This window comes from Phaethon lepturus, unplaced genomic scaffold, assembly GCF_000687285.1.
Source record: "Phaethon lepturus isolate BGI_N335 unplaced genomic scaffold, ASM68728v1 Scaffold48786, whole genome shotgun sequence".
NCBI classification, from domain to species: domain Eukaryota; kingdom Metazoa; phylum Chordata; class Aves; order Phaethontiformes; family Phaethontidae; genus Phaethon; species Phaethon lepturus.
Window position 1 is genome coordinate 1 of NW_010547835.1, and position 15,579 is coordinate 15,579.

Below are 15,579 nucleotides of genomic sequence, written 5' to 3' on the forward strand. Positions count from 1 at the left end.
TGCACTACCGCTCCCAGTGTGCTGTGCGCAGCTTGGGGCATGCTGGGAGCCGTAGTTCTTTCCTGTGAGGGCTGCCTGAGGACCCCCACTTGAACAGATGCCACCCGTGAGGAGCCCCCCTGTGGGCGCTCCCCGTTATGCGCGGCAGGGAAGGTGGGGCCCGGTCCCGCGGGCGCCGGGGACCAGGGCGGCGCGTTGGGGCTTGTCACCGCCCTGTGCTTGGGCCTCTTGTTTTGAGCACGAAGGAGAAGCGCACCGTCCCTGGGTGGCGGTTTGCTGCCTCCCCGACGCGAGTCCTTGAAGTGCGGGTGAATCGGTACCCTCGTGAGGGCCGTTGCTGGACATGTGGCGATGGGCATTGCCCCTTCGATTACAGATCTCAAAATCAGCTACGTTGTGTTTTATCCTTGCACACTGCTGCTTCTTCCAAGAGAGGAAACACCTATTGGTTCTCAAGCAGGAAGCATTGCAGGGTTTTGGGTTTTTTGTTAAAATAATAAAGTAATTATTTGTATTTCTGCAGACTTAATAAGCTTTTTTCCAGACCTTAAATACTAGACTGAGTTTTAAGTCTTGTTCTCGTTATTAGGTTTTCATTATTTTAAAGGTCTCTAAATAAACGTATGAACTAAATGACTGTAAACATATTCATGTTAAAAAGCCCCATGATACTATTAGAACCACACGGTTCAAACAAGCTAGGCAAAATGCATTTCTATCGCATAGTATCCTGGGTAAATGGAGGAACAAAATACTGAAAAAATGCTAATAACATGGTATTCTTGCACAGTATGCTCTTGGCACAGTGGTAGCTGCAACAAAGGCATCTAATGGGCTTCCTCAGCCTGGCGATGAGTATGACTTCTACCGAAGCTTCCCTGGCTTCAGGGCGTACTGTGAAACACAGGGTGACCGTCTCCTTCACTGGTAAGGATGCTTTTACGTCTCTGGGCCATTGCTAATAGCTACCAATCCAAAACAGAAGGTAGCACCCTTATTTGGAGACTCCGAACTTGCTATAAATAAAAAGATACTTTATTTAACATACCTAATTTTAACTACTGTTCTAGCACTGGACAGTTTAAGTAACAAGTTGAGAGAGGGCCTTTCATAATGATTTGGGTAAAGAGCTATGCAGAGAGCAGAGGCTGATACAAAACATATTAGACTATCTACTTTAAAAGTCACATGGTTCATAAGGAATTATTTCTAACGCTTAATACTGTATAGGTGTTTCTCCTATTCACTGCTCACACAATGTTATCTATAGGTACTGCATTTGATTTATTTTCAAACTTTGAAGATGTAGAAAGTTGGAGAACTGGATGGTTTAGTATTCAGCGTGCGTGCTTTCAAATTGCTAATAGCTGTACTGTTCTCTTGCAAGCATGAGCAAAGTGATGCAATACCATGGCTGCCGTAGCCACATGAAAGATCGCAGCAAAGTGACAGAGCTGGAAGATAAATTTGATATGCTGGTTGACTCCAATGACATCATTCTTGAAAGAGTGGTAAGCAAATTATGTCTGGATGTTGTTCTTATAAACTGTTCAGTAGCCACAATTTTTTTTTTTTGTTGCAAAAACTGCAGTGGTACTGTTTTGACACATTTAGCATTTCCTCAATCTGGTGTTTTTCCTTTTTATTTTAAAAACATTTCCATGTGCTACGACAGTGGTCACAGCAGCTAAGGCAGATGGATTATGGCCCAGAGGGAAGGAAGGTAATATGTGACTTGTGAGGATACTAAATACAGTTTGGCACAAGAACCTCACAACCTGAGAAGAGGTCTGTAAATTCATAGAGCTGCTTCTCTGAGGAAATTCTTCCTACCGCTGATGTTCAACATGGTCCTCCCACATTTGTCTGTCTCATGTTGCACAGAATTTGGGGGAAATGTCTGTGGAGGTATCTATCTGTGTGACTGACTTTCTTCAGTCTGACTAGAAAGGCTGAGTATGGTAATTTAACAGATGTTTGGTTTTCACCTCTCTTTTTCTGGAATTTAGGGTATTTTATTGGATGAAGCAGCAGGAGTGAACAAAAACCAGCAACCAGTCCTCCCTGCTGGGTTACAGCCCCCACAGACGATCATTTCCAGCTGGAACCGTAAGGTGAGGCCTCTGCACTCAGTTTGCTGTGTTCTCTTAGCTTTTTCCTCTCAGCATTGGCACTAGTGATTTTCCAGTGGAGTTGAGTAGTTAAATGTTCTGTCGTGTTTTTTTACATGTCCTAACTCCCGCCCTCTTTTTTCCTTCTTCTATTTATTCAAACTCGATTGTGGATTCTGTGTGCTTTCAACTGCCATTTCAGCTTCATGTACACAACAGCCTTTCTTTTGCTTATTCATATGAATTCAGGATCCTGATTCAGAGGACTTTCATTCTTAGGTGCTGGACTCACTGCAAAATAGTGACTCACCTTTGAGTTTGGGGTATAACTTTATTCCTCTGAACATTGGGTCAGGCTGAATAAAAGAAGCTCTGAACATCTGTTAATTCATGTGAGTTTTACCTTTTCTTAAATAGGCGGGAGAGTCCCACAAGAGAAATCAATCTGAAACCTTCCGACTGCTTCATGCCAAGAATATCTCTCGACCACAGCTTAAGTTTCGGGAAAAGATTGACAATTCCAATACTCCCTTTGTACCTAAACTTTTTATCAAGCCAAATGCTTTGAAACCGTTGCCTGAAGGTAAGGGGGGTATTTTTTGTTGGGTAGCCTATTAAGAGTATTTGACACAAACCTGTCCTCACAGTCTAGAGGAGAAATTACTGACAAGTTACAGCCGGAGATGTTGACCATTCAGGTGCAGTAAGCTCTGTGACTGTGGTTTACATATGTGCAATGTAAGGGTAGGTCAGCATACAGAGTCTTCTTGTTGCTATACAGTAAATAATCTGTTCCAAACAGATATTCTGCTGCTTCTCTTGACCACCATTGAACATGTGTGATGAGAGTCACTCTGGCACCAGAAGTGGTCTTGACTAGTCTAATGGCTTTACAGATACTTCTTTCTAATTAGTGAGGTGTGCCAGGTGTATGGTTAGATCTACCTTTGCCTTGGTGGCTTTGATAAGCCACCTAGCGTAACATCCTATCTCGGCAATGTGTCATTCTGCTGCTGCTGATTCATCCTTAGTCTGCACTGATGCGGTTGTACTTTTAGTAACTGGGAATGATTGAAAGGTTTTTTTCAATCTCCTTCCAAGCTCTTGAGTAGAACTACTTTGCGTCTTGCTTAACAACAGCCTGTTAAAACCTAGTAACTGACTTGTCATTAGAGGTGCAGACAGAAATCTTGCTGACAGCAAAACCTGCAGGTCTAAATTGTTAAGATTTTTGATACTTTGTGATTTTAATAGGATCTTGTGTTGGGTGGAGGGGAGAGGGTAGTAGGCTGAGAACATGTTATGTGTGGGACCCAGTCCAGTTGTTCCATATTGGTTGTTCAGCCCTCACAAAAAGTGGACGGGAACGAAAGGAGCGCCCTGAAGACTTGGATGTACCAGCTGCTTTGGCAGACTTCATACACCAGCAGAGGACACAGCAAACTGAGCAAGACATGTAAGAATTTAAACTGACAGCAAGGTGCTTGGAGTACCATTGGTGAACATGCACTTGTATGGTCCCATTGTGCTGATGCTATTCATGTGTAACAGTTCTGCATGTGTTTGTGTCCGCGCACTACGTTGCGTGTGGTTTGCTTTAGACTTCTGCAGTTATTTTAAACCTATGCTTAGCAAGAGGCAAAATTGCTACTCACTAGGGAAACTGCCATAGTTCTCAAAGTCTCTGTGCTCTGGCTTTATAAAGATGACTGAAATTTAGTCTGTGCCTGTCTTGCTAATTTTCCCAGGTTTGCTCACCCTTACCAGTATGAACTGGAGCATTTTTCTCCACCAGATGGAGTTCTCAAGAAACCAGAACCCCAGGTTGGTTGGTGCCCACATTCATTTAAACTTACTGTAGATTCAGAAAGTCTACAGCCAGCTATACTTGACATATTTCACAACTGAAGGTGGAGGTCAAGGGTGGGAACTGACAGACAACATATCATGTCTAATAATTTGCTCCACCAGATGTACAGGCCCATCAAAGAAACACCCTGTCATTTTATCACCACACTGGATGAGCTGGTAGAACTAAATGAAAAGCTTATGAACTGTAAAGAATTTGCCCTGGACTTAGAGGTAATCAAATTGCCTTTTCTGTTTAAAAGTTACGTGTGTACTGTTAGTACCTAAGAGACCATTATATTCTTCTAGTCGGTTTTGTAGTCTTCTCTTTCTCTTGCTTCATGTGCTTTCTGACATAAAAATGCAGTTTGTGACCCTGACCTGTCAGATATTATCTAGAAAATTGATTTAAACCGTGTCAGTATTGTAAGTTTTCCAATGGTGGTACTGGCTGCACACTTTGTACTGAACTTGATCTGCTTTCAATTCATCCCATGTTTTTTTATTTCATGTTAGTGACTGCAAAGAGAAAGCTTGCTCATCCGATTGTGTTTTGCTTTAAGAAGTCCTCTGTTACTACTTCCTACTTCATTTGGGGTGCTGTTTGTTTTATAGTATTACTTGGGTATTGGGAAAAATTTCCTCACCAAAAGGGTTGTCAAGCACTGGAACAGGCTGCCCAGGGAAGTGGTGGAGTCACCATCACTGAAAGTATTTAAAAGATGTGTAGACGTGGCGCTTAGCCACATGGCTTAGTGGTGGACTTGGCAGTATTAGGTTAACGGTTGGACTTGATGATCTTAAAGGTCTTTTCCAACCTAAATGATTCTATGATTCTATGATTCTGTAATGGATTCTAGCTTACATCTCTCTTCCATGTTTTTCAGCACCATTCCTACAGGAGCTTCCTGGGCTTTACATGTCTGATGCAGATTTCCACCCGAACAGAAGATTTCATTATTGATACACTGGAATTGCGCAGTGACATGAATGTTCTCAATGAGACGTTCACAGACCCTGCAATTGTGAAGGTCAGCTGCCAAATTCACCTATTCACTACCAGAATTCCTTCCCCCCACTCTTAGTTTAAGCTTTATTATAGTTAAAAGCACACTGTGTGCTCTGTCTTGGTCACTTGGCTCTGCTTTCATTGTAATTTGTTCATGTACTTGTTTCCTTGATGTAAGTGGGGAGTTACTTGCCAAGTGTACTCATTTAGCAGTCCAGTGAAGGAGAGAGAGAAAAGAAATCTGGTCCTAGCACATGAATGTGAAACCACAGCACTGTGAGCCTGGAGTAGAAATGTGCTTCATGCCATTCTCAATTTGGTTTGCTTTTCAAGGTGCTTCATGGTGCTGATTCAGATGTGGAATGGCTGCAAAAAGACTTTGGTCTGTACTTGGTGAACATGTTTGATACTCATCAAGCTGCTCGTCTCCTCAATCTTGGCAGACATTCTTTGGATCACTTGCTAAAGTTGTATTGCAGGATAGATGCTGACAAGCAGTACCAGCTGGCTGACTGGAGGATACGGTAAAAACTGACCCCTTACATGGGTTGGAGCTGCAAGGTAGCACTTATCCTTGTTTGCACTGTTAGAGCAGGAGCATGTTTGTAGTTGCAAGCGCCATAGTTGTAGGTTAGTCTCAAAGTGAACAAGCACGGCATTTACCTGGCTATGCTTCAAGTTCTTTTATCAGTGTTGAATTTTTCCATGTTTCTTTAGAAAATTAGTTCTTTTGGGAAGATAAAGTAATGAAAAGCTCCTGGAGGCTCACTTCTTAGGAAAAGCACTTAGCCACTGCAGGATTATGGAGAAAGGCAGTACTTGCTCCTCTAGAGCCCTCACGAAAACATTCAGCAGAGTACTAGGTTAGAGTCATATGCTGTTTATGCTGTTGGAGCAATGAGCTTGGCTGTGCAGATGGACCCTGCACACCACAGATCCCAGGTGTACTTTATGTGGGCTCTGCAGAGAGAGAATAATTATGACAAATACCATAGCAAGCAGTTCTGCCATCTGCCTTAGCTACACGGCAGTCCTGCTGTAGCAGGTGAACAAGATGCCATCTGAATTGGAGAGTGTACAGCGTGTTACTGCTGTTGCCCAACAAATCCTTCAGTAAGGAAACAGAAGAATTTCCATATTGGTTCTTGGCATGTTTTATGTGCAGTTTGTTCTAATATGCCTTGCAAGAGGATGGTGGCAGTTTGGCATGCCAACTGAAATGTACTAGTGTAACTTTGGCTCTTTTTCTAGCCCTTTGCCAGAAGAAATGATCCAGTATGCCCGTGATGACACTCACTACTTGCTCTACATCTATGATAAAGTGAGGGAGGCACTGTGGGAGAGAGGGAATGAGCAGCCCACTCAGCTGCAAGTTGTGTGGCAACGCAGCAAGGACATCTGCCTGAAGGTAAAGCTTCACCTGGTTGGATTACCTGGATCAAAGTATGGGCTTAGTGAAAGACAAAGTCCTTTCCCTGTTCTATTTCTGTTTCATCATGTTTTTCTCTTCTTTGTGTGTCTGAAAACAGCTGTGTAAACTCTTGACTCAGTTGTGTGCAGTCACTTGTTTCATTAGCTAAAATCCTTAGATTCAGATGCCTTCTTCCTGTTTTTTGCTGGCACTCCTTGGCCTCCTGATGCTTTCAGGTGTGTCTTTCCCAAGAGAGAGGCTACATTTCCAGTTCTACTGGACATTCCTAGAAATTCAAAGCCTAGCTGGAGTTGCATTATGAGATAATTACATTGTGCCTGTGGAAAACACTGTCTATGAAAGTGAAAGTAGGTTTTGCCTAATGAAGTAAAATGTGAAGATACTATATGTGTAAAGCTGCTCCTGGAGTTGGTGAGGGTGATTTTCCCCTAAAAATGGGTAAGTTGTATGTTTTTCAGGGATAGGCTCCTATCAATAGTTTAGGGTAAAAGCTCCAAGACACATTGTACCTGAGTTTATTCAGTCCCCTTATGTCTGTGTGAGATTCTGTCTTGTCTTGGTGAAGCAAGGCAAACTAGAAAGCACAAATCTGATACTGATCATGAGTGTTTCTTTTTTTCCTGTCCAGAAATACATCAAGCCCCTCTTTTCAGATGAATCCTACCTTGACCTCTACAGGAGGCAGAAAAAACATCTCAACACACAGCAGCTAGCAGCATTTAGGTTGCTGTTTGCATGGAGAGACAAGATGGCACGTCAAGAGGATGAGAGTACAGGGTAGGAAGCCTTTTGTTATAGACACCGGCTTAATACTTCAATGAGTCTCTTGGATTGTGCCCATCTCCTCCCTGCTGAGGTGGAACCACTTAGTTACCTGTAAAAATTAGTGTACCTCAGGGTACTTTTTACACAGAAGTCCTGTTATGTTAGCAGTAAATTCTTACAGGTATCTAGATCTGCCCTACTTAATTTCTTTTTAACTTTTCTTTTCAGACTGTGTAGTTGCGGCAGAATTGTGCACTTTGAAGGTATTTTTAAGAGCTTTTAACATTCTGTAACTTTCATACCACCTCTTTGTGTTGTAGATACGTGCTACCAAATCATATGCTACTGAAGATAGCAGAGGAGCTGCCCAAGTAAGTTTTGTTCACCCTTGAGGAGTCTTACTTGATTTTGATACCTAGCAAGTTGTTTCCTAGCGTGTAGTTACTTCTGCAGTTGGTCCCTTCCTTCCAGCTGTCAATACTGCTTTTTGCTATAGTTCTTCAGTTTCAAAGAGAAGTAAATAGCAATACTCCTTCAAAAACCTACAAACTTCTTCTGGGATATATCTCTCTCTGATTTTATTCCACTAATAAAGCACATTCCTTTGCATTGCTATATGTCACATGTCCCCTCCTGAGATTCCTACACTGTTACAAAGCAAGGGAGGGGTAAGTTCCCCTATAATGTTTTTTTCAGTTCCTAAAGGACGGGGGGCGGGGGGGGGAAGTAAGGGGCAGATTCTTTAAAACACCCAGTTTGTACAATATTTTCCTCAAAACATTTGGCACTCATCATCTAACATCCATACTTGCGAATAATAAAAATGCATCTTTAAACGCAAGTCCACTGCTGGGCTCAACGTCCATAGATGAATACTGAACAAGGAACAAAATGAAGATGAGGACAGACGGACAGACCACAGAAAAGATAAATGAGAAGAGAGCTGAGTGAATGGTTTCTCCTTATCTGCACAAACCTGGTACAGAAGAATTTTTCATCACAGAGAATAAACTCTGACAGATTAATCTGACTTGTCTTATTCTGTGACAGTCAGGACCGTGGTTATATCTGGCTGCATGTCCTTTGAATGCAAATGCCTAACATACTGGCCATATAGCACACTGAATTTTTCTCATCTCTCTTTAGAGAACCCCAGGGCATTATTGCTTGCTGTAATCCAGTCCCACCACTAGTTCGCCAGCAGATTAATGAATTACATCTTCTCATTCGGCAGGCCCGGGATATGCCTCTTCTCAAGGTAGGAGTAGCTTGTACCACACAAGAGACTCATCGCTTGTTTTCCATAAGCTGGGGACAAGCTAAATGGTGTCCTGTGATGATGTGTGTGCTGAAGTTTTCTTTTTGAACACTGTGAATATGGTGTTCTGTAGTGGAGCTGAAAGATATATTGCAATTTCTTGCCTGTCTGTTGTCTGCTGTGTACTGGCTTACACACGGTGTAGTTTCCTGGAGAACTAGAGCAGTAAAAGAACAGACACCATTTGAACAGGGTACAGTTGTCTGTTTTACATTGCACATCATGTTTGCCTTTGTGAGGAAGAACTGGACCTTGTGGAGTTTGTTGGCCGTGTCAATGGATTCATAAATCTTTTTACAGCTATGGTGAAGTAAAAAAACCCCTATGTGTAAGAGGTTCATTAGTTAAAATACATCAGCAGCATGTTGATATTAATACAGTGAAAGAAAACTGTTTGTGAGCATGAATGTGTCCTTTCTGCATGAGGTGTTTTAATGTATCCATATGCAAACACTGCAGGAGAAGAAAAAAGAATATAATGTAATTAACCTGCTAGCCTGTAATAAATCTGTTGAAAACATTGATAAGGAGGCCAACCTAGAAGAAATAGGGCAGGTGCATTTAACTGACAATCTTTCCCATTCTAGTCAGAACTCGCTTTGGCAGTCAAGAAGAGAGCACCTCTATCCAACCCTGAGGTACTATTTACATAATATTTGTTACCTAATGTCTTAACGCTTAAACTCAGAAACAAATGTAGCAAAATTCTGGTTGCTAGTAAATTGTTTATTCTCCTCCATTTTACAGGTCTCTCTCCTTTAGCTTAATGTTACTTTTCTATGCTAGATTCATAACATTACCACCTGTAAATTGGTACTTTTTAAAGCACCATAATAGCAGCACTTAAGGCTTCATCAGCAAACACTTTAGCTGCTGGACAGTTTCAAGTATGTTAGTCTATACTGACTGATCTGTAAGAAGTGAAGTTTCAGATGAGTTTCTAAGGCTGACTTATTTACTCTCCTCGTGCGTTTGAAGTAAAGCATCCATTAGCTGGTGGGTGTTTGCACAGATAGCCTTTTGATGCCAGACGCAGTGTGGTCTGGCAGGTGAGCTATATTAAGAATATTCAGTCTCTGAATTTCACCCTTTTACTTGAATTTTCATTAATGTGTCTCTGCAACATGTGAAAACATATACAGATTCATGGAGCAGTGTATTAACGGTGTTTGTAATTTGAATCTTTCTGCAGAGGCTGGAGAATACCTTCTTTGGACCACATGACAGTTCCCGGATTCCTATGGATGACTTTCAGAACAACTCTGCCACGGGTAATTTGGACTTAACCTAAAAACTGTGCTAATAATGACATGATGTGGCTTTGACATGAGGAAATAAGCAGCCCTAAAGAAACTTCCAGTGAAATCTCATTACACAAGAGCAGTAAAATATACAAGTATCTAATAAAAATTTTGTCTCCTTTTCATATAGAGCCTGCACCAGTTTTGGAACATGGTTGCCTTTTTTCAGACAGTGAGAAGACAGTGAATATTCAGGGTGTTCAGATAGAGCCAACATGTCTTGTTGCTACTGCCACTGTCAGCATATTCAGTGTAAGCAACATGTTTGTGATAGTGTGAATATTTAAGTAGTAGAAAACATACTTAATAATCTGATAAAACTGTGTGAAAGTGTTGCAAGAAATAGTAAGGTGGGATGTGCATGGAGATGGTACTGGCTTCCTGTCAAGCATATGGCATAACCAAGACAACGAGGTTAGGAGGCCGGCAAGTTAATTACATCTCTCTCGAGGGTTACTGCTATCACTGAAGTTTCAGATAAAGTGAGAAATAACGTGCATGAAATGGCAGTAGCCAAAACCCAAAAAGTATTAATGTTAATAATGCTTCCCTTTTCTTTTTTCCTTAGGAATGTAATGAGGATGAAGGAAATAAGAAGGCTTTAACCACGGCACAGCAGAAAGCTCAGCGTATAATGGAGTCCTTTGAAAATCCATTTAGAATGGTAAAAGCTCCCAATACATATTTGCAGTGGGACTTAAACTACCTAGTGCAGAGGATGCACTGAGCTGTTTTTCCAGGCATATCTGAAAGAGCTTGATAGAGCATCAGCTGCTGCTCTCTTACTGGAATTGAGAGATTGTCCTTCTTGCAACGTACACACGTGCGGACTTGTTTTCAAAACACATTGAAAAGCCTCAGATATATGTCTTTCTACATAGTAAACAGGCGTTTCACTGCTGTTTTTTTAATATAGTTTGAGGTTTTTTAATTTGCATCACATTTTCATCTCTTACTTTATGGCTAGAGTTAGTGAGTTGATTTTAGTCTTCTAATTAATCAGAAGAACAATAGAATACTTTGTTATAGATTTGGAGTGGCAAATTAGTGGGAAATAATATCAAATGAACTTTTTCTGGTGTGTGGTTGGGGGTTGTTTTTTGGGGTTTTTCTTGTTTGGTTTTTCTTTAACGTTTCTCCTGGCCATAGCTGTGGTAACTTTTCTTTTTCCAAACGGTGATCTATCTGCAGAATGTTTCTCAAATATGATCTTTTTTATTTGGAACATTTTAAGTAGCATTTTAGCAATGAGCTAAATGTCATGTGCTGTGTTTAAAGCAAAATTTTTTTTTCCTCTCTACAGTACCTACCTGCAGAACAGAATCCTGCCTATGTCTCACAATCTGCAAAGTTTGACCCGTCATCAAAAATTTATGAAGTAAGACTCATGCTAAAATTTCCTGCCAAGTAGTACAAAAGAAACAAGTGAATTATTTTCCTTTGGGAACCTCAGCAATATGGGATTATGTGGTTTTTTTAATCCTAGATAATCCATGGATTCTATTATTCTGTACTTAGTAAAAGAATATAAGTTTTGAGAAACTTGACATGTTTCTTAATCTGTAGTTCATTGTTTCTGTAGCATTTGTATCCTTCAAAGAACCAGGGATTGGAGGCATTCCACTATATATATCCTGTCTGTCAAAGCTACAAACTACTACTGAAGTCTGTATCTGCCTTTGTTCTCATGGCTTGTTTGTAGCTTAGAACTTTTAAAGCACATGGTTTTACTTTACTTGGTGCAGCAGATCTTAATCTCTTTTACAATCCAATTTGATCTTTTGTACTCTTAATGAAGACCAGCATGTGGCAGCAAGTTTATAAACTCCCTTTTGCCATAAAACTTCAAAGAAAGTGATCCCAGGTAATTTTTTTTCATTGCAGATCAGCAATCGATGGAAGTTGATGAGTCCGACGCAAGTACAGAAGGAATCCAAGGATGAAACCAAAAAGAAAGCAGCCCAGCAGTCAGGTACAGCCATTCTTCCCTTCCTCAGTGTGTTGGCTAGCATGCTTTTCCCAATGCACATTGGTCATTTCCCATTTACAAGAAAACCTTAGATGATGGATTTCCTGACTGATGAGATTGTTTCACAAAGATTGTACTCTAATTAGGTTGAGACTTGCTACAGGCTGTTTTGCTTGCTTTTTCTAAGCTCCTGGCTAACTTACTCCCGCTTTTTACAGTAATGCTTGTTTGTTTCCATAGCCGCTCGTGACCAGGCACAGAAGATGTATAAAGAGGCAACAGAAAATACTGTGTCTGTTCGTCAGCAGGCTATGGTATGTCATTGAATTTCTACTTCCAGCCTTTGCCCCTTTTGGCCTTTATAACATAGTTCAGAAGGAAACCCTAAGCTCTGTAACTCTGAAGTACCTGAATGACAGTCTTTTGACAGTGGTCTTTCTGCGGTTCTGCCCTGTGTGTAGCAACAGGCCCTGAGCAGCTGTGCTTTGCAAATCTTCGCATCCCTCCATATCTTCAGGGTGGAATGTTTTCCACTGCTGCACCTCTCTGCTTCTCACTTGCCTAGGTTCCCCCAAATCTGCCTGTAGGGCTACAGCAGTTCTTAGCCTTCTAGTATCCTGTGAAATGACAACTTGGCTTTTCATCTGAAAAGTCCCTGCTATGAGTGGAAAAACAAAAAAGGCAGTGTAGGCCCAAGGAAGAACACAGTGCTTTCTCCCTGCACTATTTATTGCCACAGGCAATAGCTGTCACTGAGGCCCAGGTCCATTGGGCAGTTCATCTGCGTGCTGGTGTTCATGCCTACACAGACATGTTTCATTCCCTTCTCCTGAACTTGTCCTGGTTTCTGTTCTGCTGGTTGCTTTCATAGCAGGAACAAGCTAATAAGAAGAGGGAGAGAGTCGTAAGTGAAACGGGAACAGAGTTGCCAAAACCAGAAAAGAAACGGCCAAAAGCCTCCCAGAAACCAGAGGAGCTGGAAGCACCGAAGCAGTTTACCCCCTTTGATTACAGCAAGTCCGACTTCAAAGTGTTTGCGGGTAAGATTTGGATCTCTTGCTACAGTGCTGCAGGCTGTGGAAAATGTTGCCAGCTGAGCCCTAAGAAGGCTGTGTGTGAATGTAGGTGCCAAGGCAGTACAAACTGTTACAATGCACTTACCTTACAGTGGGGAAATACTAAAAGAAATTAACTTGGGGAATGTACGGTTTAGCATCCCTTTTCCTATTTGGAAAGAAAATCCTGAAACCATTGGCCGAGGGCATTGTGGATTTGGATTTTGCTACTTTTCTCTGTAGAGAAAGTAATCTGTTTAATTGGACTCCAGGAACTAGGAGACAAAGGAAATGTGACTCCTTTGTAACGAGTATCTATTCAAAAGCATCTTCTGCCCTTAAGAGGCTGTTCTGGTTTTTAGCATGTGAGAGACGGCAGTGAAACTACCTTATCGTCAGAGAAACACCATGGAATGTACTGTTCTTTATGGAAAATTTTAATGACAGCTTCTCTCCTCTCTCCCTTAGGAAGCAGCAAATGGAAGCAGTTGCCACAATTTGATCCTGCCAAGCAAGCTTACACAGGCAAGGTATGGGCATGTCATGAAAGAAGGAACAGAAATGTTGATGATAGCACGTACCCAGCTGGGGACTCGCTGGGGAAGGCAGATGACTTTTTCTGGATCTGCAGAACGTTCCCTAACAGCACTTGGTACTGAGGTGCGGCTTCCAGTCACAAGCTCATACTTCCTATTATAGCCTCTTCCCATTCAGGAGGAGCTTTCTTGGGATGCCTCAGGCTCTCTTGCCGTTTCCCACCTCTTCATACGTTGTTCACACCTATGCCCCCATATACGACAGGCGCACCACTTAGATCACAGCACGACACAAATTCCTGATACCAAATTCAAGGACCTCTCAAAAATCTCAAAGTCAGTCCAGTTATTCCAGGCCGTGTCAGGTCTGCGTGTTGCCCACATTCTCCACCAAGTACTGTCATTAGGAAAACAGTCTCAGCCTAGAGAATTTTTACTTAATTTTTTGCTAATTGAGATTGAGAGATTGAAGAGAAGAAAGAAAATAATCAATCAAACACAGACTTAAGGAAATCTGTGACCAGGATGGGGCAGTTCGTGTGTCATCATTGTCCCCCACCCCAGGTCACCCCTGCAGACCTGGGTTACCTAAAACCCCCATGTATACCCTGCATGGTGCTTGTGTGTGGAGAGTTTGGGTGCTGATGTGTGACATCAGTGGGCATTCAGGCATGAAGCAATAGGGCGCCCATTGGGCGCTTGAGCGTTATTTTAAGTCCTGAAGCTCATTTCTTGCATTTCTTTGTTGTGCATGCTGCCTTCCTGCGTGTTTAACTGGAAGGCAGGTGGTACCAGCAAGCATCTTAGATACTCATTAAAAATGGTATTCTAGAAGCTGAACAAGTTTATGCCTGATAGTGGAGGAAAGTTTCCTGTACAATCCCTTTTCTGTGTCAGTTGAAGCTTGTTTCGGGAGAAAAAAAAGAAAGTGATGGGTGAATTTGGGACAACCTGTACAGATCTTTCTGTCTTGATGGGTAAGATTTGTTGCCAGTGGGGTATTGTGTCTCACATGTCAAGGTTAGACCAGTAGAACAGCAGTTACTCAGATGCATTCAGTGCATGTGCATATAAAGAGGGACCTGACAGCACACAAATCTCATGGAGTATGCTGTATTTGGCAGGTACGTCATTGTGGTGTTGTGTTTTTTTCCTTCTGTGCAGAAATTTGCTGGAGCTAACAAACTTCAACAGTCTGGAAACCGAAGCATGTCCTACCTGGCAGGGAAGGCTGATAGGTGTGTTGTCAGCCTGCTCTCATCGCAGTGGTGGAGTGTTTTCATGCCTGTGCCCCGGAGCTATGGGCAGAGCATAACTGTTGTCCTCTATTGCAGTGGAAGCTTAAGCACATGTTTAATGGGAAGAAGTCGCATCACAGCTTGACATCAGTTTAAAATAAAAAATAATAAAAAAAAAAGCTTAGTCAGGATTAATGCAATCAAAGACAATTCTGGGTGGAAGGTTTGAAATGCTGAGGTTCAAGTTTGTCTTAATAGATGTGGGAGTCGCTTTCTTTGGCCACAAAAGGTAGAGGTGGGGAGAACATTTGCCTATCTTGGGAGGAAGGTAAATAACAGTTCTGCCAAATATGAATGTTCTTGTTCTGAATAGGTACTTAACGTGTAGGTTATGAGGTCTGATCTTTGTGTATTATTTAGTCATAAAAGAGCAACATTATGTAAGGAGAAAGGTTCTGTCTGCATCATGACCCTTTCTCAGTAGAATCATTGTAACTTATGTAGGTTTTCAATCTTGAGTGAATTTAGAGCAAGAGTTTAAAGTCTTTCTGTAACTGTCTTTTGCAGGGCTTCCAGGCACCACTGGCCAAAGAGATAGTCCTTGTTACAGGACCTGTGGGAGTTGCTGCTGAGCAAAACAATAGTCAGAAGTATTGTCACCATGGGATGGCAAATACCGGTCATTGAGCAGTTTTTGTACAGAAATGTTTTTAAAGCCATTAAAATCCTTTTTTTCCAAAAGGAAAAACATCTTAATTGATTTCTTTTTTATTATATTCACATTGGGTTTTTTCTAATTATACTCACAATGTCGCTTTGTTTCTAATTTTGAAAGTTTATCCTGTGTCCTCAAACATAGTTAGGCTAAACTTGTCACTTCTTGGAGTTGCTTGAAGTCCAGAACCAGCATGTCAGTGGAGTAAGAGGAACCTCTTGGCAAAGAGGCTGTAAAGGCGGCACAAAAACACCGGAGAGATTCCGTAGATGTGACTCAAAC

At 41.7% G+C, this 15,579-nt stretch overlaps 1 protein-coding gene across 1 annotated transcript; it reads left to right on the forward strand.

Annotated features, from left to right (window-relative positions):
- The first annotated feature begins 137 nt into the window (after positions 1–137).
- EXOSC10 (exosome component 10) lies at positions 138–15,338 on the forward strand. Its single transcript, XM_010289754.1, has 25 exons — positions 138–308; positions 791–927; positions 1,388–1,511; positions 2,010–2,114; positions 2,529–2,694; positions 3,456–3,567; positions 3,860–3,935; positions 4,083–4,193; positions 4,847–4,990; positions 5,302–5,492; positions 6,220–6,376; positions 7,029–7,177; positions 7,486–7,536; positions 8,312–8,423; positions 9,071–9,121; positions 9,676–9,754; positions 9,915–10,036; positions 10,353–10,448; positions 11,088–11,162; positions 11,669–11,756; positions 11,994–12,067; positions 12,625–12,793; positions 13,277–13,338; positions 14,509–14,582; positions 15,150–15,338. The coding sequence occupies exons 1-25, from the start codon at positions 138–140 to the stop codon at positions 15,178–15,180; spliced, it is 2,727 nt and encodes a 908-aa protein (XP_010288056.1). The 3' UTR covers positions 15,181–15,338.
- The last annotated feature ends 241 nt before the right edge of the window (positions 15,339–15,579 follow it).

Bases quoted from the DNA above. Each gene is read 5' to 3' on its own strand.
- EXOSC10 (XM_010289754.1), top strand. From the start codon at position 138: ATGCGCGGCAGGGAAGGTGGGGCCCGGTCCCGCGGGCGCCGGGGACCA. The intron at 7,537-8,311 runs GTAAGTTTTGTT...ATCTCTCTTTAG, and splicing joins ATAGCAGAGGAGCTGCCCAA to AGAACCCCAGGGCATTATTG. The intron at 10,037-10,352 runs GTAAGCAACATG...TTTTTTCCTTAG, and splicing joins CCACTGTCAGCATATTCAGT to GAATGTAATGAGGATGAAGG.